Source organism: Microcaecilia unicolor, chromosome 5 (genome assembly GCF_901765095.1).
Source record: "Microcaecilia unicolor chromosome 5, aMicUni1.1, whole genome shotgun sequence".
NCBI lineage: Eukaryota > Metazoa > Chordata > Amphibia > Gymnophiona > Siphonopidae > Microcaecilia > Microcaecilia unicolor.
In genome coordinates, this window is record NC_044035.1 from 155,525,848 (window position 1) to 155,551,038 (window position 25,191).

The 25,191-nt window shown below is 44.1% G+C and overlaps 1 protein-coding gene across 1 annotated transcript in view; it reads left to right on the forward strand.

The window, feature by feature from the left end:
- The first annotated feature begins 3,190 nt into the window (after positions 1-3,190).
- The window catches only part of LOC115470366 (KIF1-binding protein homolog), a 107,995-nt gene continuing 85,994 nt past the window's right edge, over positions 3,191-25,191 (forward strand). The window contains exons 1-3 of the mRNA XM_030203469.1: positions 3,191-3,630; positions 9,343-9,441; positions 13,028-13,107. Of these exons, the coding sequence (XP_030059329.1) occupies positions 3,259-3,630; positions 9,343-9,441; positions 13,028-13,107 (551 nt within the window). The 5' untranslated portion in view covers positions 3,191-3,258. The remainder of the gene's footprint in view (positions 3,631-9,342; positions 9,442-13,027; positions 13,108-25,191) is intronic.

Here is a 25,191-nt window from a genome sequence, read left to right on the forward strand (position 1 = left end):
ACAACAACAGTTAAGATGAACCCATCAGGAAACAGGATATCCTCACTGAAATCTGGCCATCTGTATTGTATAGAAGAACAGTGAAGAAAAATGAGCACAAAATACAGTTGTTTATAATTGCTGTTTCTACTAGTTACAATAATTTTTGAAGCTGTTTAGAGATGTTCACTTATTTCTTTTCTCTTCCACCTTAAGTAGAGAGGTGTGGTAGCCGTGTTAGTCCACTCTTAAAGGTTATCAATAGAAATAAAATACAAGCACAGCCACATCTGAAGAAACTCATACCAAACCAGCCTTCTGTGGGCCCATTCTACATGTTACCCAAAATCCACAAACCTGGAAACCTGGGCAGACCAATCATATCAGGTATTGGCACATTCACGGAGGAAATATCTGGACTCATAGAGGGAATTCTGAAACCTCTCGTGCACAAAACTAACAGCTTCATACAAGACACCACAGACTTTCTGAATAAACTGAAAAATATCAAGCAATTACCACCAAACACCCTTCTGGTCACGATGGATGTAGAATCACTATACAGCAACATTCCACATGCGGATGGCATAGCTGCATGTGGAAGACTCCTAAAAAAAATCCACACTGGACCATCAATACTCACCAGAAACCATTACAAAATTAATCAAATTCATTTTAACTCACAACTACTTGCGCTTTAACAATGATATCTATCTACAAATCATGGGCATCAGGACAGCACCTTTTTATGGTTGAGCTAGAAGAGACATTTCTGAATACATACCAGACCAAACATCTAAAATACTACCGGTACATCGATGACATTTTTATGATTTGGACGGAGGGGGAAGAAACTCTGAAACAATTTTACTATTCCTTCAATACATACCATCCTACAATCAGATTCAAAATTGACTACTCCCCAGAAAAAGTCAATTTTTTGGACACCACAGTCTCAATCAGTGATGGCTGTATACAAACATCTATATACAAGAAACCCACAGACAGATGCAGCTACCTCCACAACTTCAGCTTCCACCCTTCACATGCAAAAAGATCCATTATTTACAGCCAAGCCACAAGATACCACTGTATCTGCTCGGACCCAGAGGATAGAACCAGACACCTTGAAACCCTGACTGCATCCTTCAAACAGGCTACAACCTCAAAATAATGTCCAAGAATATTGCCTCCTCCATCAAAACACCCAGGGAAAATCTGCTACAGTACAAAGAAAAAAAAAAGCCACAGACAGAATCCCCCTTGTAGTGACATACAACCCAGAGCTGGACAAATTGAGGAAAATCATGAGAGACCTACAGCCGCTACTCCAGGAAGATGAATTACTGAAAGAGATATTCCAATCCCCACCAGTGCTGGCCTTCCGACAGCCACCAAACTTAAAACACAAGCTGATCAGAAGTAAACTCCCATCACAGACGGAAAAAGAAAAGGGCACTTTTCCCTGTAACACAGCCAGCTGCAAACTATACCAAAACATTTCACAAGACCCCACAGTCATTCACAAGGGAAAAATATTCAACATAAAGGACTATTTTACATGCTCATCTTCCAATGTGGTATATATCATTCAGTGTAAAATTGTAACGAAGGATGCTATATTGGAGAAACAGGCCAGATGCTTAAGACAAGCTTCAATCTGCACAGACATCACATGAAAATAGCCGGTGCCAGTCAAGCCCCCACCCCTGTGGGCTCACACTTTACAAGACCAGATCACTGCACCAGTGATTTCACAGTAAGAATACTGAAAGGTAATTTTAAAACAATACAGGAACGTAAGACCTTTGAAATAAGAATGATTGAATATTTTGACACCCAACAAACCGGACTTAATAAGGATCTGGGTTTTTTAACCCATTATAAACCACGAAGCTGTATTTCTCTGTTTATTACCCTCCTGTCACCTACCAACACCCATCCTGTTTGAATATCAATGAAATGCTTTGATGTCCCAATGCATACCTCCACCATCCCACTCTGTCAAAGTGATGCTTTGATGTTTCTCTTATATATACTATCTGCCAACACATTTGCTTATTTCCGATCTGACGAAGAAGGGCAACCTTCAAAAGCTAATCAAGAAATGTATTATGTCCAATAGAAAAGGTATCATCTTATTTTCTTTTCCATGTTTTATTTTGTTTGATTTCTATTGATAACCTCCTCCACCTTTTAAGGCACTGCCTAGCCAACTGAAACAGCTTTAGACTTGTTACTGATGGACCAATAAGAAAGAACAAGTAGATGTAGCAGCTCATAGGTTCGCTTGCTTTTGTTTTGAGTGAACGGCAATGACGGTTGCGCGAGGGAGTGGAAACAGAGATTAACCAAATTGGTTTCCTTGCTTATAGTGGACTAGATAGGCTCATTTCCAGTCCAGTCTATTACACCTCCTTATTTAACTTCCTACAAGATTCGCGCAGCGCTGGGTTATGGGTGGTGATCGCTGCATACTGTAAACAGCGGCGGCCGTCACAACAAAGACGCGCTCCTTCTGTCATTAAACCTTGTTCTAACCGCGAGAAAGCCAGATCCCGCTGTCACGCCCCCTGTGACGTAACACCACAGTTCGCACCTTCGCCACTTTTAATGAGGACAAAATTGGTACTACTACTACTAAATAGGAGGGGCCAGGAGATTAATCCCCAGCGCTAAATACATCAACAGTATTCTATAAAATAAAATTGGAGGATATATATATATAATGTCCGTATCTAACGACTGGACATAGAAAAAATGAACTTTTAAAGGATGTAATCGAATCCGGGAGGATCCATCTTTTACCACCTGATTCTGATCATAACATGATGCCTGTTTTAGTGGCCCTTTACCATGTGCAAAAAAATCTCGAATATAATAAGTGCTAAGGTGTCCCAATAATTAGCCCCTCCAAATTACACATTAAGATTTATAACAAATTACTACTCTACCTATGAAAATGTATTCCTTTATTAAACTTCCTCTGTGTACATCCGTATGCTGCACAAGCCGGCATGTTTGAAAAAATAAGTGAGATTAAATACATTACAAATGCTACCAACAATAAAGAGCGACAACGTGGATGCAGCAGCTCATAGGTTTGCTTGCTTTGAGAGTATGCCAATGACGGCTGCGCGGGAAAGGGGAAACTGAGACTAACCTAATTGGTTTCAACGTTTTGACGTCACGGTCTCCTGTCTATTAAACCTTCTTGAGACGGCTCAAGGAGGTTGGATGAAAGTGACGTGTGCAATGGTTGCTGGGTGACGACGCAAGATGGCGGCAACAGAAGAACGCAGGCCCAAGACCTGGCAAGAGCTTTGCGACAAATACCAGCGCTCCCTCACCCTGACCGAGCTGGGGTCGAAGCGCGATCCGGAGAATGAGCCGTATCGTTCCAGGTACCGCGCGCGAGAATTATTGGAGCAACTGCGTGCCGAACTGACTGAAGAGGAAGAGGTGGATATTTCGCCTGCCACCGGCTGTTCTCTTGCTCTAACTCGAGCTCTGGTCGAATTCCAACTGGGTGTCAACTTGACGGAGACAGAAGAGCTGTCGGCAGGGGAAGAACATCTGCAACGCGTGCTAAACAGCATACAGTACCTGCCGCCTGCTCCCGAGAGCATCTCTCTTACTCTGCAGTGCCAGGTGACGTCAAGCTCCGCCCCTAATCTGTTCTTAATCTCCTTTGCTCTGAGCTCCGCCCTTCACTCTTCTTTTGCCGGTAGGGGACTCCCCCGTCCGGCTCCTTCCCAAAATCGCGTCCTGCGTCGTTCAGTATATCGCTGTGTCTTGCTTTCTGTACTAATAGGATCAGTGTTGATACATAGTTGTATAGTAACATAGTAGATGACGGCAGAAAAAGACTTTCACGGTCCATCCAGTCTGCCCAAAAAGATAAACTCGTATGTGCTACTTTTTGTGTATACCTTACCTTGATTTGTATCTTCCATTTTCAGGGCATAGACAGTAGAAGTCTGCCCAGCACCAGCCCCGCCTCCCCCCCCCCCCACCCCACCGGCTCTGCTACCCAATCTCGGCTAAGCTTCTGTTGCCAGGGCTGCGGGTTCCTTGCCCAATTGGGCTCCTTTCCGCAAGCCGCTGCAGCTTTTTCACGCCGCGTGCGGGTTGCAGGATTTTGGGCGGCTTTTTTAAGCCCCACCAGCGTTTTTTTCGCCCACTACCATTTATTTTTAACCCGCGGCCGCTGACCGTGGGTTGGCTGGTTTTCCCAAGGCCACAGCCAGTAGAAGCCCCATGGAGGCGGGCTTAATGATGTCATTTGTATGCAAATGGCCTCAATATTTATTAATGATGTCATTCACATGCAAATTGACGTGCGGTTTTGGGCTGGCTTTGGGAGTGACAAATTTTTTCCATCTGGCAACACTGCTTCTGAGGATCCATTCCTTCTGAACAGGATACCTTTATGTTTATCTCGCACATGTTTGAATTCCGTTACCGTTATCATCACCACCTTCCGTGGGAGGGCATTCCAAGTATCCACCACTCTATCCATGAAAAAATACTTCCAGACATTTTTCTTGTCTGCCCCCCTTCAATCTCATTTCATGTCCTCTAGTTCTACCGCCTTCCCATCTCCAGAAAAGGTTCGTTTGCAGATTAATACCTTTCAAATACTTGAACGTCTGTATCATATCACCCCTGTTTCTCTTTTCCTCCAGGGTATACATGTTGTAACGCAAATCCCATACCATTCTTGTAACTTTTCTTTGCACCGCTTCAATTCTTTTTACATCCTTAGCAAGATACGGCCTCCAAAACTGAACACAATACTCCAGGTGGGGCCCTTTTTTTCTGCTGGTCACACCTCTCTCTATACAGCCTAGCAACCTTCTAGCTACAGCCACCGCCTTGTCACACTGTTTCGTCGCCTTCAGATCCCTAGATACTATCACCCCAAGATCCCTCTCCCCGTCTGTACATATCAGACTCTCACCGCCAAACACGTACATCTCCCAGGAGACAAGCTGTGACTCAGCTACGATGCAGGCATATATTTCTTTTCTTACGTTTCAACTTTTTCAAACAAATGAAGTGTTGTAGTATAGAATAAAACAAAAATTGCAGCCTAAATGTATGTTATCCGAAAAATCAAGGGAAAGGTCCTACACAGAACTGAAATTCATACATGGCAGACATAAGCAGGTTTTACTAAATGGGATGTAGACCCTACCCCCCGCCCCCACCCAATCATAGGCCACCACCTTCCATCCCTACCCCACTCCCCTCCCCAAGATGTTCATCATCTCACCACCTCTTCTTTCTCCTACCACTGCTGCCACTGCCACCCTACTTCAGTGTTGCCAGGTAGTCATGGAAAAACAAGTGTGCTTTGTTTAAAAAAATAAGCCCAAAATAAGTCCAATTTTTTTTTTGCATGATGTGAAGTTTAATCATACACTCAAAACACACTTTTAAAGGGAAATGGGACTTGAAATACCACCTTTCTGAGGTTTTTGCAACTACTTTCAAAGCGGTTTACATATATTCAGGTACTTATTTTGTACCAGGGGCAATGGAGGGTTAAGTTACTTGCCCAGAGTCACAAGGAGCTGCAGTGGGAATCGAACTCAGTTCCCCAGGATCAAAGTCCACTGCACTAACCACTAGGCTAAATGTTAAATATGTTGATATGTATAAACATAACATAACTCAAGTACATCAATTGCACATTCTCAGCAGTGGTGGCTATGCTACTAAATCCAGCTATGCATATTAAGTTTTTTTTAAAATTCATTTTTCATTTTATTTCATTTTAGGTATTTATATTTAGACCTAAGGGATTTACAGTTTCATTTTACAGGTACTGGGTCTATCCCTAGTAGGCTCAGAGTCTAAGTAATACATTGTACTACTGGGGGCAACGTAGGGTTAAGTGACTTGCCCTGGGTCACACGGAGCTGCAGAGGGAATTTAACCTGGTTCCCCAGGATCCACATTAATTATAGGTAAATATAATCAGTGAACATTTATTATGGAAATGCTGAAAGCAGACTTCATGGACTTGCACATAGTTCACCATACCTACAGTAAATCAATCTCAAGTTTACTCATGCACAACATATAGAAATGAATATTTGATACCTGCCAGCCTTCTCTAGAGTAGCCCCTACACTCTAGAATGCACTCCCAGAAAGGCTTCGCTTAACACAAGACTATCTGTACTTCAGGAAGCAGGTGAAAGCTTGGTTCTTCAACCAGGCTTTATTCTTGCTGTACACTTCAAAAATGTGGTAAATAATCACAAACTAACCAAGGGCAAAACACAAGGCCCTCCAGTCCTCCTCACCATGTCAGAAACGGCTGTTGGATCAAGTAACACAATTCCACAATTTTTCTGCTTTGAACCTTCAAAACACATGATAAGAGGGAAAGCAGGGAGAAGAAAAGAGTGCTGAGACAAACTAACTCTCGTCCTAAATTCTTGAAAGTATGGGCCCAGTTTACTGATATTCAGACACACTGCAAAACCCCAAGTGGTAATAGGAAGCTTCTGCCGTGTGACAGTTACCCAGACCCCAGGGAAAGAAAATTTATTTCTGCTACTGCTAGAAAACCTACACTATATATACAAATAAAAAAGGGGACCATTTAGGGGTGTTTCCAGACAGAAATCCTGCCCTAAAGAACCCATCCACAATGCACCCCAAGGAATGCACTTTGGAGCCCTTCCCCCAGGATAAAGCCTGCCACACATCGCCATCCAGGCATGGGCTTAAGCATCACAGGAGGTGGCAACAATGTCCCAAAGAGCCGCAAAACGCTAATCACTCAATCATACCAGTAAACTACATAAATAGTAAAATCAGAACACACAAATCCAGAATAGCTCCCTCCCCAGGAATAGGGGTAGAAAGAGGGATCTAGGTAACAGCCCAGCGCTCTTACCTTTCCCCCGGCGGGTGATCACACTCAGGCACTTTTCAGCCTAGCCCCTTTTCTCCTTTCCCCGACACTCTTGGGTGCCTTGTGCTGAAAGGTGGCTTCCAAAAGTCCAGGCTCAGTGTCTCAAGCACTGAGAGGAATAGAAGATCACTCCTATTCTCTATCCGCCTGCTTCATCCTCCACCCTCAGCTGCTCCAGAGCCTTCCTCTGCTGCCATGCTGCTGAACTGCAGCCTCTAAGGGGCTGCACTGACACACTATCCCTTGTACCAGCAGTAGGCTGGTGGAAATTTTTCTCACCTTTACAGTGGGCTGACACGAGCAGGCGAGAAAGCAGCCAAACCCAGAGCAGCAGAGCAAACAATGGCCGGTAGTGACCAACCAGGCAAGTTACCCGCACAGAAAGGTGCCCAATCAGGTGAGACATCGACTGCGAAGTTCAGTGTTGCCAACCTTACTATTTCCTGTGTTTGGGCAGCGGTGGTGACAAGCCCAAAAATAAGCTACCTGCAAATTCCCAAAACCCCCCACGAGTTCTTAAAAAAAAAAAAAAAAAAAAGGCCCAAACTCCTGGGAAATAAGTGAGGTTTGCAATACTGCCCTACTTCTGTCCTGTGCCGGACCCTAACCCATGTTAAAATAAAACAGCATGACATGGGTCCTTTGAGAATCCACATGCTCAAGGCTACCTGGATTCCACCCCCTTCTAAACTTCCTATTGGAGGGGGGTGACATACAGAAGGCCATGTGTGTAGGTGCTGAAAGGTCTACTGCTGATCTATGCCAGTGCCATATTGCTATCTCAGTTTCTCCTCCCCCCCCCCCCCCCCTTGATGCTTGATTCTTTCTTTCTCATGTTCAGTCTTATTTTTTAATTGGTATTGTTATGTGCGCATCCACTTTCAAGTGTGAGTGTAGGGGGGAAGCCATTGTGTGCCGTTTCTAAAACTCTTTCCCCCGGTTACCCTTTATTCACTATCACTTATTTATTAGGATTTATTTATTGCTGTTTGAAGAAATTTACCCAATGTGGTGTTTACCAAATATAACCTGGACATAAGCAATATATAACTACAACAATAAAATATTCATATGACAGTATGCATTACAGCATAGTAGAACATCTCTATATATAAAAGGCACCTCCAATGTTCTAAATTTGTAGTTGCAAGATCCCATGAGTGTCTGCCCCGCCCCCGCGTCACAACGTGATGACATTGAGGGCGGAGCAATGACACTCAACAAATCGGATTGTCATTCGGTAATCTGTTTCCACTCCCCAATGCAGCCGTCATTCCCATACACTCAAAACCAACCAACAACGGCGCTGGACCCCATCCCCTCGCCCGCAGTCCCCCTCACCCACCCTCCCACAGCCGCTCACTCACCGTTCCACCGCACTCTCTCTCCGACTCCGGCCATGGTGCACGACGATTACTACACAAGACCAAGGAAGCCAATTGGTTAATCTCTGTTTCCACTCCCCAACACAGCCGTCATTCCCATACACTCAAAAACAAGCACACACAGTGTATATGTTTGAGAGAGTGTATGAGAGAGTGACTATGAGGCATATTTTCAAAGCACTTAGTCTTCCAAAGTTCCATAGGCTTCCATAGGTTTCTATGGAACTTTGGAAGGCTAAGTGCTTTGAAAATATGCCTCATAGTCACTCTCTCATACACTCTCTCAAACATATACACTCCAAGGAAAACCTTGCTAGCGCCCGTTTCATTTGTGTCAGAAACGGGCCTTTTTTACTAGTCTATATATAATTAGAAGCTTAACAACTGCACTTACTGTATTTATATTTAGTAGGTGATATCATTGGGACTGGAGCTGTGAAGTTAAGCGTCCACCTTGGTGTACATTGTCACCAGGGGCTCCCTCTCCTCTATAACTTGCTTAGCAGTTCAGAAGGATAATATGCATTCTTTACTCTGCGCCTCTCTTAAAGGCACCTGGCCTACTTTTGCCTCAGGGCCTCCGAATAGAGAGATTTAAATTTTCTTCCCTGTTTTAATAGTATCCTTCAAAGATACCTTAGTCTGAACCATGCGCTCCTGAGTGACTGTTGGCTTCCCCCCAGATTCTATAAACTTGCCTCCAAATTTCAGTAGCAGCAGGTAAGGTACGTGATGATATAGGAACAGTTACTCTCTCCCCACTCTGTCATGATTGCTCTGCAAATTTGATGTGTAACTATGGATTCTGACAGCCCAATATCAACCAGATGCAGCCTCTCACAATTAACATCCTTCCATCTGTCTACCGCCAACCCAACTGCAGCTTATTTCCACCCTCTGCACTCTAGCTTGTCACACCTTCTTTACAGATTCATTTTTTATATCATGCTTAATATTCATCATCCTTTTGCATGCAGAGGTTTGTTTGAATCTGGTAATTTTGTCCTGACTATTATCCTTTTCTTTTCTTTTTTTATCTTTTCAGAACAAGTTGGGAATCCTTTGGGCTGAAAGAGGTGAAATTAAAACTGCATTGATCTATTTAGAAGCTGCTGAGTCTTTATATAATAGATATATGAAAGAGGTAATGATAGTTTAAATTTCAAAAAGAATTTGAGAAACCTCTAGAGAAGGCAGATTTTGGAGTTGTGTGCTTTTACCACATGATGACAGGGCTCTAGCTTCAGGAAATATTCTGAAAGATTTGTATTGATGGATCTTTTTATAATGCATTTCTGTTTGATGCTAAACTGAAACTCTTATGTTACACAATATCAAAAATATATAACAATATCAATATAGAACTTGAATTTAGTTATGCATTTTTGCTATTGTATAGACAATTGCATCTGTCCATCAATATGACTATATTTGTGTATTAATAATATACAAGTGTATACCACCAAACATTTGCTGAAAACATTTCTTTATTATAGTCACACAGAATAACATTTTTTTTGTGTGTGTAAGTGCTTCAGTATTTGAACATATTCCTTGTTCCTTTTTTAAGTTGTATGACTTCAGTCTTGACATTGCATGTGCCACTGAACAGCTCTAAGAATTTCCACCAGGGAAGTCATTAGTCATACTTTCTCTTTCCCTTGCTTCCCTCTCCCATCTCCAGCCTATTATTTGCCAGTGTCTCCTCTTCTGAGCCACTGTAGTAGGTCAGTCCAGGACTGCATTTGTGCCTCCTCTGGACAGCCCAGGGCAGTCTCAGGCCATAGCAGCAGTAGGAGCTCCAGTAGTGGCCACTCCTCTCAGACCAGTGGCAAGTGTCACTAGTAGAGAATGACACGGGGACAAAGTTTGTCCCGCCCCGTCCCCACCCCATCCCCGCAGGTTCTGTCTCCGTCCCCATGGGCTCTGTCCTCATCTGCAGAAGTCTCGAACAATTATGATTTTATATTTAAATCTTTTTATTAAAGTATAAAAAGGAACAATATGCTGTGCAACTGTTGTGTATAAGTTATAAATAGAAAATAATAATAACAGCGAGCAGTTATAATAACCCTCCTCATCACCACCCTCTACCCTTCCAAACCCAACAATAGCTGCTTTCTACTACCTCAAGGAGTCCTAATCCACCCTGTTAAAATGTCCAGAGGTACAAATTCAACACGTTCTGTATGCCCTAGAGGGGAGAAATATGCCCTATGAAGCACTGTTATAATTTTTTAATCTGTGGATAAATAATAAGTCATCAACAATCTCAGGATTCAGTCTAGCTCTCCTGTCTTTCACAGTCCTTCTTGCAATAGAAGATGTCTTCTTAGAAGATGTGCTGGTAGCAGGATGTACAGGATCCCACATGCAAATCTTTCTAGCTGTGGCCAGCATCTTGTTTAAAAAAAAAAAAAAAAATTTTTTTACATCACTCGAACATAAATAACAGTCCAGTTCATTAACAGATTTCAAAGTAGAAAATAACACGTGGACAAAATTTGTCCCCCATCCATGCGGTTACTGCAGGTCCCCATCCCCGTGTCACTCAAGTCCCTAGCTCCTCTTGGACCACAGCAGGCACTAGATGTAAATTTTAGTTGCATAAGTTCAGTCTGTAAAAGTTTGGACTTAATGCATACTTCAGAGGAGCTGATAAGGCAATCTTCAGAGCTGGTATGGTCCCAAACACCACCTCTTATGCTTTATTATTGACCTGCTCAGCTCCCTGATGCCTGTCTTCTGGAACTCATTATCTTGTTGTACCACAGAAAGGTGGTATATCAAAATCCATTACCCTTTACCCCATATTTGCTATTTAGCTAATATCTATTTGCCATACTCTCTTTTCTGGCCTTATGCGATTACTATTATAAAGTTTCTTAAAACATGTTTTACAGAAAGACACAAGGAGAACATTTTTTTAATAAAATTGTGGATGCCTATCCATGAAACGTAGGCATTCTGAAGGCGTAGTTTGGGCAGAGCACAGGTGGCTTTTACATCCCTTATGCATTTTATAGAAAATATACATACATATGCATAAGGGATAAATTTATAAATGATTTTTTTTAGTCCATATAGTGAAGATGTGCACACATGCCTTCTGTCATTGGACCTTTATTATGGAACTCATTGCTGACTCCATTGAGACATGAAGCAGTTTTATTTAGTTTTGGGAAGCCCTGCCTTAAACTGTGGGTCGTGACCCTATTTTGGAGTCATGAAATTCGCATTTGGGGTTATGACCTGGGCAGACCTTCATAAAGACCTCATTCCCCAGGCTTCCAGGGGTTCAAGTGCTTTCTGTGGCTGTGCAAATGGGGTCTTAGGCACAGAAAGATATGTGCTGTCTTATGGCTTTTTTTTCTTCTGATAAACTTTTGTTTGTCTTGAAACGCAGTACAAGAGTTCCTTTTTATTTTTATTTCTGTTTCATTCCAGCCTGTGTTTATTTTTGATTCTTAACTTTTCCATGTTGTCAGCAGGGTTTGGTTAAGGCTGATAAGATTTGTTTGAGTTCATTTGTTGATAGAATAAGATCTTAGAAGATTTTAGATTGTTTCATGTGCAGCTTTGATTTTAAACCCACTCAAGGTTTGACTGATCAGGAGTTTTTCTAGTTGTCTGTAGTCTTATTATTTTAATTATTTGTTTGGTCATTGTTTTAATGTGTGTGTTTTTTATTGTACCTAATTCAGAATTGTAGATGATGTGATTAGAATTTTTTTTTTAAATAAAATATCTCTTGTAAAATTACCACCTGCATACAAGAGTATGAAAAGTAGGCAATTGTAATTGATTCCTGTACATTGTAAGCCACTTTGAGTCTGCTTGTTGTGGAAAAAAGAAGGGTATAAATGTTCATAAATAAATAAATATGACCTAAGTATAAGCATGTTTGGAGGGGGAGGATGGATGGAGTGCGGGCGGAGTCATAAAGTACACATGTAACTCATAAAATATGCATTTATATGAAGATATATTTATATTCTGTAAGACACTAAGCTGCAGTAAAAAGTGGCCTTAGTGTGTCCTTAAGCAGATTTTTCCCTCGGGCGTCCTGTGATAAATTCCAAATCTGCATGCATTCCCTGCGTGCTAAATTTTTCAATTTTTGTTGGAGGGGTGCAGAGAGTAGGTGTGTTTACACTGATCAGTTAGTGCGTCCGCATTACTTCTCACCAATGGATTAGCACAGGGTTACTGCATGAGCTCTTACCAGCAGGTAGTAATTCTTTTTTAATAGCCACATATAGATGGCAGTAGTACACGGCCATTAGTAGAATTAGGAAATTGGCCATTAGTAGAAATAATAGGAGATTGGCCATTTTCTGTCTGCAGTAAAAATGGCCTTGGCGCGTGGGAAAAAACTGCTTAAGGATACACTAAGGCCACTTTTTACTGCAGCTTAGTGTCAGTCATCTAGTTTGAGAAGCCAAGTGGGGACCTTTAATAAAATAGGTCCCCACTTGGCTTCTCAATCTAGATGAGTTATAAAATCACCTTCATTAAGTGCATGCATACATTTACAGCTGCCTCAGTGTGTTTGTGCAAGAGCATTTTTGGATTATTGGGAATAGTTCTGACACCGTATTTTATAAAGGCATATAGTCATCTTTGTTGTCATCATAAAATAGGAATTAAATAGGAGATTTTCTTCTTTTGTTTTAAATTCTCTAAACATGTGAATGAAGCCTTAAGTACTTTTACCTGTCTTACTGCAGGTTGGGAAACCACCTTTTGATCTTAACGAATACTTTATGGTAGAAGAGGAGAAGCTGACAGATCAGGAGAGGTCCAGAAGGTGAGTCAAGCTTGATGATAAGCATCAGTCAATGGCACAACTTCTTTTCTGTGGTATTTAATGCTTCCTGAATTTTTAAAAAATGTAACTCTAATTTGGTGATGCAAATGTGTGAAATAAAATATTCCTGTTTAATGGATTCTGTAATCTTGTCTGCGTATGGACTGTGAAATCTCAGGTTGTGTCATCTGAAATGAGTCGATTGTGCTACTGAGGAAATAGTTTATGGAATGCTCCTCCAATGGCAAAATAAACAGTAGCTATTGAAATCAACCTGGAAAAGTTTCCTTATCCTACTAGACCAGTCCAGTGTTTTGTCCCCTTACCAGCAGATAGATGAGGAGAAAAAAAAATGAAGATTATAATGACAAAGTATCACTTTATAACAGATGATGCAGCCAGAATCCGGTCAGTATTTTACTGCCTCCAGCAGATGATGCAGGTCGAACTGATGCAGCAGGAGTTCTGTGATAACAGGCCTGACTCCCCTGGATGCATTCTACAGCCTGTGTCCAGTGGTTGAAGTTGACCAGTTTAAGCTCTCAGGAATTAGATTATAATTCTTCTTAGTTCACCCTAGAACAAGAGTAATCAATGCAATCCTCAGGACACACCTAGCCAGTCAGGTTTTCAGAATATCCACAATGAACATGCAGGAGATAAGTTTGCATGCACTATCTCGTGCGTCGTACATATTCATTGTTGATTACCCTGAAAACCTCATTGGCTAGGTGTGTCCCAAGGACAGTAGAACCTGGGGAGGGAGAGAGTTAAAAGTTGGAAATAAAGGAGGGAGGGCAGTTAAATCTGATACAGGTAACATATGTAGTAATACCGGGTCTAAAGATGTTGTTATGATGGGACTAGGGGGAGACTGGAACAGTAAGCACTAAGGAGGCAGCTGTATAAGTGAGCACCTCCGTTTAGGCGCCCTGATGCCTATATATGAGAAACTATCCTATAGTGGCAGCTGGGTGCCCAAATTCTATTGTAGAAAACTAGCATAATCCAGTATCAATATGCCTATTTACACACCTGCAGCTCACTAGCCGTACACCTGGCATAACATTTGGCAGGGACACACCTAACTTACAGTATTTTGTAAGTTCTGTAAGTGTGAGCCCTACCCATGTGTGCACCCCTTTGCATTTGTGTTATGCCACTTGTGTGCCCTTGCAGAACCATAGGCATCTCGTTGGCATTTTTGCAGGTAAGAGCACACTTAAATGCAAGTAACTGCTGATATTCTGTATATGTACACACTTATATGGCATGTAAATACAGGTGCACAGTTATTGAATTTCCCTTTAAAGACTTAAACTCGGGGAACAGAAAGCAGTACCAGAAGGGAAAAATGTACAGCCCGATATTATTTTTGTACAGGAGACGCATTTAAAGTGAATGCATGACGGATTGTTGAAGGCTAATGATTACCCTTATGTATTTAATGCAGTGGATACTCGAGAGCCCGGGAAAGGGAGGGGTGATAATTCTAATAATTGGATGGCATGCAAGTAAAGAACAAGTAATTAGGGACCTGAGAGGCAGGCATATACCCCCCCCCGGATTCTCTATCTGGTGCCTTACTTTCCACGCATAACTTAATTGGTTAACTAGTTAATTAGCACTGTTAATTGGATGTTAACAAGCAGTTAGCACTAATTGGCATTAATTGAGATTCTATAATGCAGTGCACCTAAATTCTAAGTCGCATAGGTGAAAAGAGGGCCTGGCCATGGGCGGGCAGTGGGCGTTTCTACAATCTATGTGCGTTATTCTAGAATAAACCTGATCTGTGCCTAATTTAGGTATTGGGATTTACACCAAGTAAAACATGGCCTAAATGGACTGTCATGTGAAGAGCTGCTCAGTGTATTCTATATACCGTGCAGAACTTTAAGCCTATTCTATAACATTTAGACATATTTTACTGCATACGCCTAGGTAGGGGTTTTTTTCATGTGAATTTTTCAGGCGCCATAATCTAGCCCATAATGGCTGAGCTGAAACTGGATGGCACAGAAATTGTCCTAGTGTGCCTTTGTGTCCTGGTCTTAAAACAAGGGAAATTCTTTGATATTCAGGAGAAATTGGGAAGATGGAGTAAAATACACCTAATTATAGGAGATGATTTTAATATTACACTCAACCCCATAATAGATAATTCAAAGGTCGAACCTATGAGGACTAGACCTCACAGGAAGAAGGTAAAGATGCTGTTGGAGGGGCTAAACTTGGTTGATATATGGAGAATGAGACATGGCACAACACATGACTGTTTCTCATTTCATATTTATTTGATATACGGCAAAAAAAAAATTGAGCGGTTTACATAGCAAATAAAATAGGGTGAGAAAGAAGAGCAAACCAGAGTATGCCTAAGTTACAAATAGTTAAGTAAAATGAATTATAGAGGAGTAAAGATTTAAAATATTAAGTAAAAGTATACTACTACTACTGCTTAACATATCTAAAGTGCTACTAGGGTTAAGCAGCGCTGTACAATTTAACAAAGAAAGACATTCCCTGCTCAAAGGAGCTTAAAATCTAATGGACTAAATGTCAAGTTGGGGCAGTCTATTTTTCCTGAATAGAGATATAATGGTTATGTGCCGAAGGCGACATTGAAGAGGTGGGCTTTGAGTAAGGATTTGAAGATGGGCAGGGAGGGGGCTTGGCGTATGAGCTCAGGGAGTTTATTCCACGCATAGGGTGAGGTGAGGCAGAAAGGGCGGAGCCTGGAGTTGGCGGTGGTGGTGAAGGGTACAGAGAGGAGGGATTTTGCCTGTGAGCGGAGGTTTCGAGTAGGAACATAAGGGGAGATGAGTAGAGAGGTAATGAGGGGCTGCAGATCGAGTGCATTTGTAGGTAAGTAGGAGAAGCTTGAATTGTATGCGGTACCTGATCGGAAGCCAGTGAAGTGACTTGAGGAGAGGGGTGATATGAGCATATCGGTCCAGACGGAAGATGAGACGTGCAGCAGAGTTCTGAACGGATTGGAGGGGGGATAGATGGCTAAGTGGGAGGCCAGTGAGGAGCAGGTTGCAGTAGTCAAGGCGAGAGGTAATGAGAGAGTGGATGAGAGTTCAGGTGGTGTGCTCAGAGAAGAAAGGGCGAATTTTGCTGATGCTATAGAGAAAGAAGCGACAGGTCTTGACTATCTGCTGGATATGCGCAGAGAAGGAGAGGGAGGAGTCGAAGATGACTCCGAGATTGCGGGCAGATGAGACGGGGAGGATGAGGGTGTTATCAACTGAGATAGAGTGGAGGGAGAGGAGAGGAGAGGTGGGTTTGGGTGGAAAGACAATAAGCTCGGTCTTGGCCATGTTCAGTTTCAGGTGGCGGTTGGACATCCAGGCAGCAATGCCAGATAAGCAGGCCGAAACTTTGGCCTGGGATTCCGCAGTGATGTCTGGTGTGGAGAGAGAGAGCTGGGTGTCATCAGCATAAAGATGATATTGGAAACCATGAGTTGAGATCAGCGAGCCCAGGGAGGAGGTGTAGATTGAAAAAAGAAGGGGTTCAAGGACAGATACTTGAGGAACTCCGACAGAGAGCGGGATGGGGGTGGAGGAAGATCCATGAGAATGTACTCTGAAGGTACGGTGGGAGAGATAAGAGGAGAACCAGGAGAGGACAGAACCCTGGAAACCAAATGAGTATACTAAGGTATACTAAGGCTTAAGGAGGGTAGGGTGAGCGAAAGGAGTACACATAAGCTCAGCAGTGATGAAAAAAGCATAAGATAATTATTGGGATCACATCAGGCAGGAAATGCCTTTGAGAATAGATACCTTTTTTTATTTGCATTCACATAATACATAGGTGTAGCCCAATGGTTAGTACACTGGGCTGATAACCATGGAAGCCCAGTTCAAATCCCAGTGCTGCTCCTTGTGATATTGAGCAAGTCACCAAATTCTCTATTGCCTCGTGTACAAAATACACCTGTACATCTTCAAAAAGGATACATCAGATAGATCTAGCAACAGAACTCATATTATGTGAGAGGCTGTATAAGGCAAAGGAAGGGTCCAGAGGACCAATTTCTCAAATATATAAGCAGTTTATATGAGCTGAAGATACTCAATGGGCATATATCAAGGTATGGGAATAGGATGTGGATCTAGGCCTAGAAAGACATCATTGGTATTTAGAACAGTAGTGAAACTATGTCAGCAGCGATAGTAGAAATTGGGTATAAAGTACTTTTCCTTAGCGCATGTACTGCCAGGCAGCAGATGAATCCATTAATTGGTGGGTTGTGTCCATCTACCAGCAGGTGGAGATACAGATTACTAACTGAAGTGAGTGATACTGGATGACCAGCCCCCCTCCATCAACCAGTATATCTCTATCTCCAGCAGGTGGTGGTAGATTTCTCACCATCTCCTGGATTCTTCATATTGGGGCTACTCCTGTTCTATTTTTGGCCAGTCGAGTCTGGGGGTGATTGGCCGCTTGGTGTAATCTTTAGAAGCATACCCAATTCTGGGTCCCTGCTTCACCCCGTGTCCCCTTGCCTCTGTGTTTGCTGCTAGCTGTATCTTTCCTGTCCATTAAAAAAAAAAAAAAAAAGCTACAGGCGAGAGCAGGAACGGGATGCACAGTGATTTTGTTTTCTCTTTTTTTTTTTTCCCCTCCACCGGGGTGCCTTTTTTAGCTTACGCACCTGTCTGTTTCTTTGAGGCTTCTCTTTCTCTCTGCCTGGATCACATGGTATTGGCGCGTGCCTTGTTTGTTTTCCCGCAGTGTGTCCGTCGGGGGCTGTGGCAGCAGAGATGGCCAAACGGTGTTCCTGCTGCAGGAAGAGAAGATCCACAGCAGGATTGTTCTTGGCAGGCTGCTCAGAATCCTTGCTGGGTGATACTGTTCCTGATGCGGAGGTGACCGTTTCCTGTGCAGGTTCAGGGGCACGCACCATTTTATTTGCTGATGCGACTCCTGCCAGTCAACGGATGGTGGTTTCTGAGCCTTTATGCAGTTCAGCGGTTTTGCCCCATATCTCTCAGGGCCTTCCTCTTTGGCTATGGCGGTTGCTCCGGGGACCTCCTCAGGGGTTCAGAACTGTGGGGAGAGGTTTTCCCTGGAGTTTGTTCTGCTGCATCAGGCTTGCTTGTTAGAGCGCCCTTCCTCAGGCCCAACTTTAGGCTTTTTCCATGCCCTTAAGCAGTGCTTCTAGGGATTTGGGGGCTGTTGGTGTCTCTTCGCTGAAGGACCCTGCTCTGAAGAGGAGGCGAGTCACCTCCCTCTCGGAGGTAGCATCATTGGACCCCTGTGTCCCTTCACCTTGCCGCGCTGTCGGGGGACTCTCTCTACCCCTGTCAGATAGAAGATTTGGAGGAGGGCTAGTTAGTTTAGGAGGAACTTGATGGTGCACGTGTTTCATAGGGACGAGTTACCATCTTTTATTTTTAATGCTTTAGCAGCCTTAAATATTGCTGACCCTGAAGCGCAGGCGGCTGCCTCAGCCAATCTTAAGATGGCCAGCATGAGGAAACCTGCTAACGTATTCCCAGTACACAAGGCCATCCAGGAGCTTATTTCAGCTCAGTGGTCGGACCCCGAGGGGATCCTCAAGGTGTCCAAGGTTATGCCCGCCTTTATCCGGTAAGCGCAGACAAGTTTGTCCTTCCAACTGTCGATATTCTTGTAATGGTGGTTACCAAGAAGACTACACTTCCAGTAGAGGGGGGAGTAGCACTGAAGGATATGCAAGACCAAAGCCTAGAGGCTTCCCTCAAGCGTACCTTTGAGGTGTCCACACTAGCGCTCCAGACATTGATTTGTAGCTCATACATAGCCAGTGCGTGCCTTTGTTGGCTTCAGCAGGCTCTGATTTGGGTTCTGCGATGGGGTCCATTGTACTCCATATGGAGTCAGGTTTGGCATATCTAGCTGACTCTGTTTATGACCTGTTCGCCAAACAGATGGTGTTGGCTGTTTCTTCTCGTCTGTTGTTGTGGTTGCACCATTGGACTGCGGATTTGGCGTCTCATTCGTTTGCCCTTTTGGGACAAACTCCTGTTTGGTGAAGATTTGGACAAGATTGCTGAGCCTTGGCTTTCCCCAAATCCTTCACGTCTTCCAGAAGACAAATCAAGATCCGCACTGAGGGCCGGGTCTGTGTGGCCTCATCTGAAAGAGGTGTGTCATTGCCGTCTAGGTCATGATGAATTTTCAGCATCCTAGGTTTCAGTAGCATTCTTCCTTTTGAAGGGATAAACGCCCCACACCTATTTTGACTGTCCAGGGGGTTCAGGCTGCTCTTCCCAATGATGGGGCGCCAGTCCACTCTTCGGTGCACAGGATTGGGGGTCGGCTGACTATCTTCTACGAAGAGTGAGCCAAGATCACCTCAGACCAATGGGTTCTGGTTATTATCAGAGACAGCTACAATCTAGAGTTCACTTCGCCTGTAGGCGATGCATTCTTGGAAGTCCCACTGTGCTACGCTTCAAAAAGGGCGGTGGTCGAGACCACGCTATATTCCCTGTTAGATCTGGGGGCAGTGGTACCAGTTCCACCCCTTGAGACACAGGCGGGGCAGTATTCCATTATATTGTGGTGCCCTGGAAAGGAGGAACTTTTCACCCTATACTCAATCTTCTTAAAACCAGCCAATTTGTTCCCTGTTAGATCTGGGGGCAGTGGTACCAGTTCCACCCCTCGAGACACAGGTGGGGCGGTATTCCATTATTTTGTGGTGCCCCAGAAAGGGGGAGCTTTTCGCCCTATACTCTATCTTCTCAAAACCAACCAGTTTTGAGGGTCCGGCATTTTCACATGGAAACCTTGTGGTCTGTCATGATGTCAGCTGGGGGAGTTTCTGATGGCATTGAATCTCAAGGATGCTTATCTCCATATCCCTATTTGGTCTCTATATCGGCGATTCCTGCGTTTTGTCATTTTGGGACGCCATTAACAGTTTCGAGCGCTCCCCTTTGGCCTGTCGACTGCATCCCACACTTTTTCCAAGTTTATGGTGGTAGTGGTGGCTTTTCTGTGGAAGGAAGGCATCTGAGTCTATCCCTACCTGGACACTGGTTGCTTCTCAAACTTTGGACTACCTGGGAGCTCGCTTCAACACTGCGCTGGGCTGGGTATTCTTGCTGGAGGATTGTGGCAAGCTCTGCTTTCAGATTTCCAACCTCCTGCGGTTGTCGAGTCCTCAAGCCTGGGACTATGTTCAAATGTTGGGCTCCATGGCTGCAACACTGGAGGTAGTACCATGGGCGAGGGCGCACATGCGACCTCTACAGTCCTCACTGCTGAGCCAGTGGTCACTGGTCTCTCAGGATTATCAGCACGGTCTTCTGTTGTTGCCCCAGGCCCGGCGTAATATGGCCTGGTGGCTTTGTGACTTCAACTTGTTGAAGGGAATGCCACTTGCTCCACCGCAGTGGGTGGTTGTAGTAGCAGATGCCAGCCTGACAGGTTGGGGGACTCATTGCCTCCACCACTATGCGCAGGGGACTTGGACCATGATGGAAACAGCTTGGCTGATCAATCGCATGGAGTTGCGTGCAGTCCTGAATGCCTTATGGACATTTCCGGATCTGCTGACAGGCCGGTCCGAGTGTTTTTGGACAACATGTCAGTGACTTAAATCAATCATCAAGGCAGCACCCAGAGTTGAGTTCTTGCTGCCAAGGCGAGTCGCCTTCTTGAGTTGGCAGAAACCCACCTTCGGTGTCTGTCAGCAGATCACATTGCGGGACAAAGCAATATGCAAATGGATTTTCTCAGCTGTCATGTCCTGCTGTCCGCAGAGGCATTTTGTCTGATTTGCCAGAAATGGGGCACAACAATAATGGATTTAATGGCGACTCGGGCAAATGCCAAGGTGTCCGCCTTCTTTGGCAGGTGTCCGGCTCTGCCGATCTGGATGCGCTTCTCCAACCCTTGACTGAGTTGACACTTCTGTAAGTCTTTCCTCCATGGCCCTTGATCAGCCAGGCCCTGTTCAGGATTGGGGAGCACACAGAACAGGTAATTCTGGTGGCTCCGGATTAGCCGTGACACCCTTGATATTCAGATTTAGTTCAGCTTCTCTTGGAACCACCCTTTCGACTTCTGCTCCGCCCTGGTCTTCATCAGGGGCTGGTTCAGAATCCCTACCACTTTGGTCTTGCAGCCTGGCTCTTAGCAGACGCGTTTAAGGAAGAAGGGCTATTCTGATGCGTTGATAGCTACCTTGTTGCAGGCTCAGAAGCGATCTACCTCTGTGTACGCATGAGGTTGGTTCACCTTTGTTGTGTGGTGTGAAGCTTGTTCTTGGTCTCCTTTGCAGGGGGCTATGTCCCAGTTCTTGTCTATCTTGCAAGACTGGTTGCAGAAAGGATTGGCCTATAATTTGCTTCGGGTACAGGTTGCGCGTCTGGCCTGTTTTCGTGGCTGGGTGTGAGGTTCATTCCTGGCTGTTCATCCAGATGTGGTTCATTTTTTGCAGGGGGCTTTTCATCTGTGTCCTCCGTTGCATCAGCCGAGTCAAGCCTGGAACCTTACTTTAGTTCTTAGGGTATTACAAGGAGTGCCCTTAAAGGTGGTGATTTTGGTAGCTATTGCGTTGGTGCACAGGGTTTTGGAGAACTGTGTTAATAGACACATAAAAAGCAAGTTAGCGTAAATCATAAATATAAGTAAATACATAAATAAAAGACCATAAACCACAGACTTTAGCTAAAACGTGTACAACTTTATGTAACCTACTCAAAACATACAATTAGATAAAGAGAGGTGAAATAAAATACTCATGTACTCTAGGTAAAATCCAATTGTGTCACCTAATGGTTAAAACTAGGGGCAAATAAGAACTAATATTAAAAGCATGTAAAATGTCATCCTACATTAAAAATCATTAACAGCAAAACTGGCTAAGATTTCATCTATTAGCTCAGTGAGAGTAGTGCACTCATACCTCTCCTCAATGCAGCATCAGCTCGTGGTGAATCTGCCACAGCTGTGCTGGTGCTTACTCTTTGAGCTGTTTGTGCAGGGTTCAGAGGACACTGCTCTGCTTAAAATTGCCTGCAAAACCTCTCTAAGAAAACTGGAAAAAAAAAAGCAGGTTTTACAACTGCCCCAGCACACAGAATACTTAAAAATGGTAGAAAACTTAAAAATTGATTATGGATTGAAAGAGCACCCTTGAATTAGTGAAATTGCACTGTTCACATCATTTTTCATTGCAAAAATGCTTAAAACATGGCTAAAAATGCCATGGATTTAATATGTGCCAATTTGTGCATTCCAATGACATCAGCATGTGTCAGTGATATCATTGGATGGAAAGACATTGGGGGATAGACAAAAGAACCACTAATAAATTTCATGGAACTTGCAAACAACTTGTAAAAATGCTGAAATGTGAGTCAGAAAGCAACCAAACAGACCTTATTTCACCTCTAAGAGCTAATCCTACTTAGTTACATTAATCAAAATGATAGAGATGAATAACTAGAAAATGAATATAAATAAAAAGAAAACAGTAAAAATAACGATAATAAATAAATGAAAGGAATACTGATAGGTCCACTTCCATATTTAGCCCCTGAGGGGTTACCATCTGAGACTTGAAGATAAGCCACTGTTCTGTCCTTAACTGGAGTCTAGCCACATCTCCTCCTCTCCATGATATGTTTGGAATGATATGTTTGGAATGGCCAGGGCAAAAAATCTATAATCATCAAGCATATGTCCAGCTTCAATTATGTATTCTACAAGTGGTTTTTCTTTTACCTGTCTTTTGATGCTACTCTTATGCTCTGTAATCCTCAAATTGAATCTCCTCTTTGTTTTGCCAATGTAAATCAGGTTGTAGTGACAAATCCTATATATTAATTCTCACCTCCAACATTCTATGCGTCTGGCTGCCTGTGTCCGTGGCTTTCTTCAGAGTTGGTCTGCTAGGTTCCGAAGCCCAGGCTGACGTCACACGCAGCACGACAGCAGCACGAGGCACCGCCCTCGCCACTGTGCCCCTCCCCCAAGGTCGCCGCCGCCGCTCACCCCTCCACCCCCCCGCAAGGTCGCCACCGCTCCACCCCCCACGAGGTCGCTGCAACCACTGCTCCCCCCTCCACCCCCCCCCCCCCCCGAGGTCGCCGCCCAGGCCCGGCCACCCAACACAGACCTGCCAAGTCTCCCACGAAACACGTGGCGCCAGCTCCCATTTCCGGCCACTGCTGCTTCTCCTGTTGAGCAGCAGCGGCCGCTACAAAAACAGCTGTTTTTAGGAAGCAAGCTCTGCAGCTGCTCCTCTCGCTTCTCACATCACTGCCCCTGGGGCAGACCCCGGAGGAGCACAGCGACATGAGAGGCGAGAGGAACGGCTGCAGAGCCGACAGCCAATGCCTGATGGCTGCCTGCGGTGCTGCGCTTGCTTCCTAAAAACAGCTGTGTTTTGTTTTTGTAGCGGCTGCTGCTGCTCAACAGGAGAAGCAGCAGTGGCAGGAAATGGGAGCTGGAGCTGCGTGTTTCGCGGGAGACTTGGCAGGTCTGTTGGGTGGGCGGGCCTGTGGCTGGGTGGACGGAGAGGGAGGAGCGGCGGCGACCTGGAGGGGGGGAGCAGTGGCTGCGGTGACCTCGGGGGGGGGGGGAGGGGTGAGCGGCGGCGACCTCGGGGGGGGGGGGGGCGTGACGGGCCTGGAGGGAAAGAAGGGGATAGAGAGACAAGTCTGGATGGAAGAACTGGGAAAGGGGGGTAGACGGATGGAAGAATGGGGAGGGAAAGAGGGAAAACAGATGGAAGGATGGGGAGAGAAAGGGGGAGATGGATGAATGAATGGGGAGAGACAAAGGATGTGGAGAGAGAAGGGACACTGAACAGGAAAGGGTAGAGAGATAGAGAGACACTGGATAGAAGGAGGGGGAAAGACATTAGATGGAAGGATCAGGAGAGAGGGTAGATGTGTGGAAGGATGGGGAGAGAAAGAGGGAAGATGCTGGATGGAAGGGTATGGGAAAGAAAAGGAGACTGGATGGAAGGATGCAGAAAGAGGGGAGACTGAGGGAGGGGGGGGTCCTGAGACCAGAGAGAGGGGGAGTGGGGGAGGTCTCTCTCTCTCTCTCTCTGTCACACAGTCACTCTAAAACACTCGGTCTCACAGAGAGTCTGTATCGGACACATACTCTCTCTCTCTCTCTCTCTCTCACAGATACACTTGCACCCACACTCACTCTCTCTCTGTCACACATTCACTCTCTGTCTCTCACACAGTCACTCTCACACACACTCTCTCAAACATACACACTCCGAGGAAAACCTTGCTAGCGCCCGTTTCATTTGTGTCAGAAACGGGCCTTTTTTACTAGTAGCTTCATAAACCACTCCCGCAGTCTTGTACTTGGAAAAGTGTTTACTTTCAAAAACTTCTCCTATTTTTGGATGGGTGAATGTTTTGGTTTCCATGTTCACTGCACATACTGTACAAGAGTCACATTTGGAATGGCCCAAGGGCAGATCATCAAGCCTTTATCTGAAAAATGGTCTTTATTTTGAATATGCCAATGTTTTGTTCTTTATTACGTCCTTTGTGTGTAATTTGCAATGGGCATACAATTTTATCAACCCTTTTTCTGTCTATATTGGCAGCTTGTTGGTAACAGGTATCAATACACTTATTAGGATACCCCTTTTCTCTGAATCTGTTACTCTAGATCTCTTCTCATATATTACAGGATTGGAGCACAATCTTTTCAGTCTGAGGAACTGACCATATGGAAGGTTTTTCTTTAGCGCTTGACTATACAACTGCGATAATCTAACAATTTATTAACATCTGTAGGTTTTCTATTGTTGTCTGTAGAAAATATGCCATCATGAAAAGAAATTAGGATATCAGGAAATGGAATGTTCTTATTGTCAAATTGTATTTGGAACCTGATATTTGAATCTAACTGATTAAGCCAAAGGAAAAATTCACCTAGCATAGAGACAATACTTTGCCAAATGATAAGAATGTCATCGTTGTATCTTTCCAAAGGAGAATGTTATTACTATACTGATGATCTGTAAGAATTTTTTTTTCTCAAAACTGACCATATACAAATTGATTACTGAGGGTACCATAGTAGCCCCCA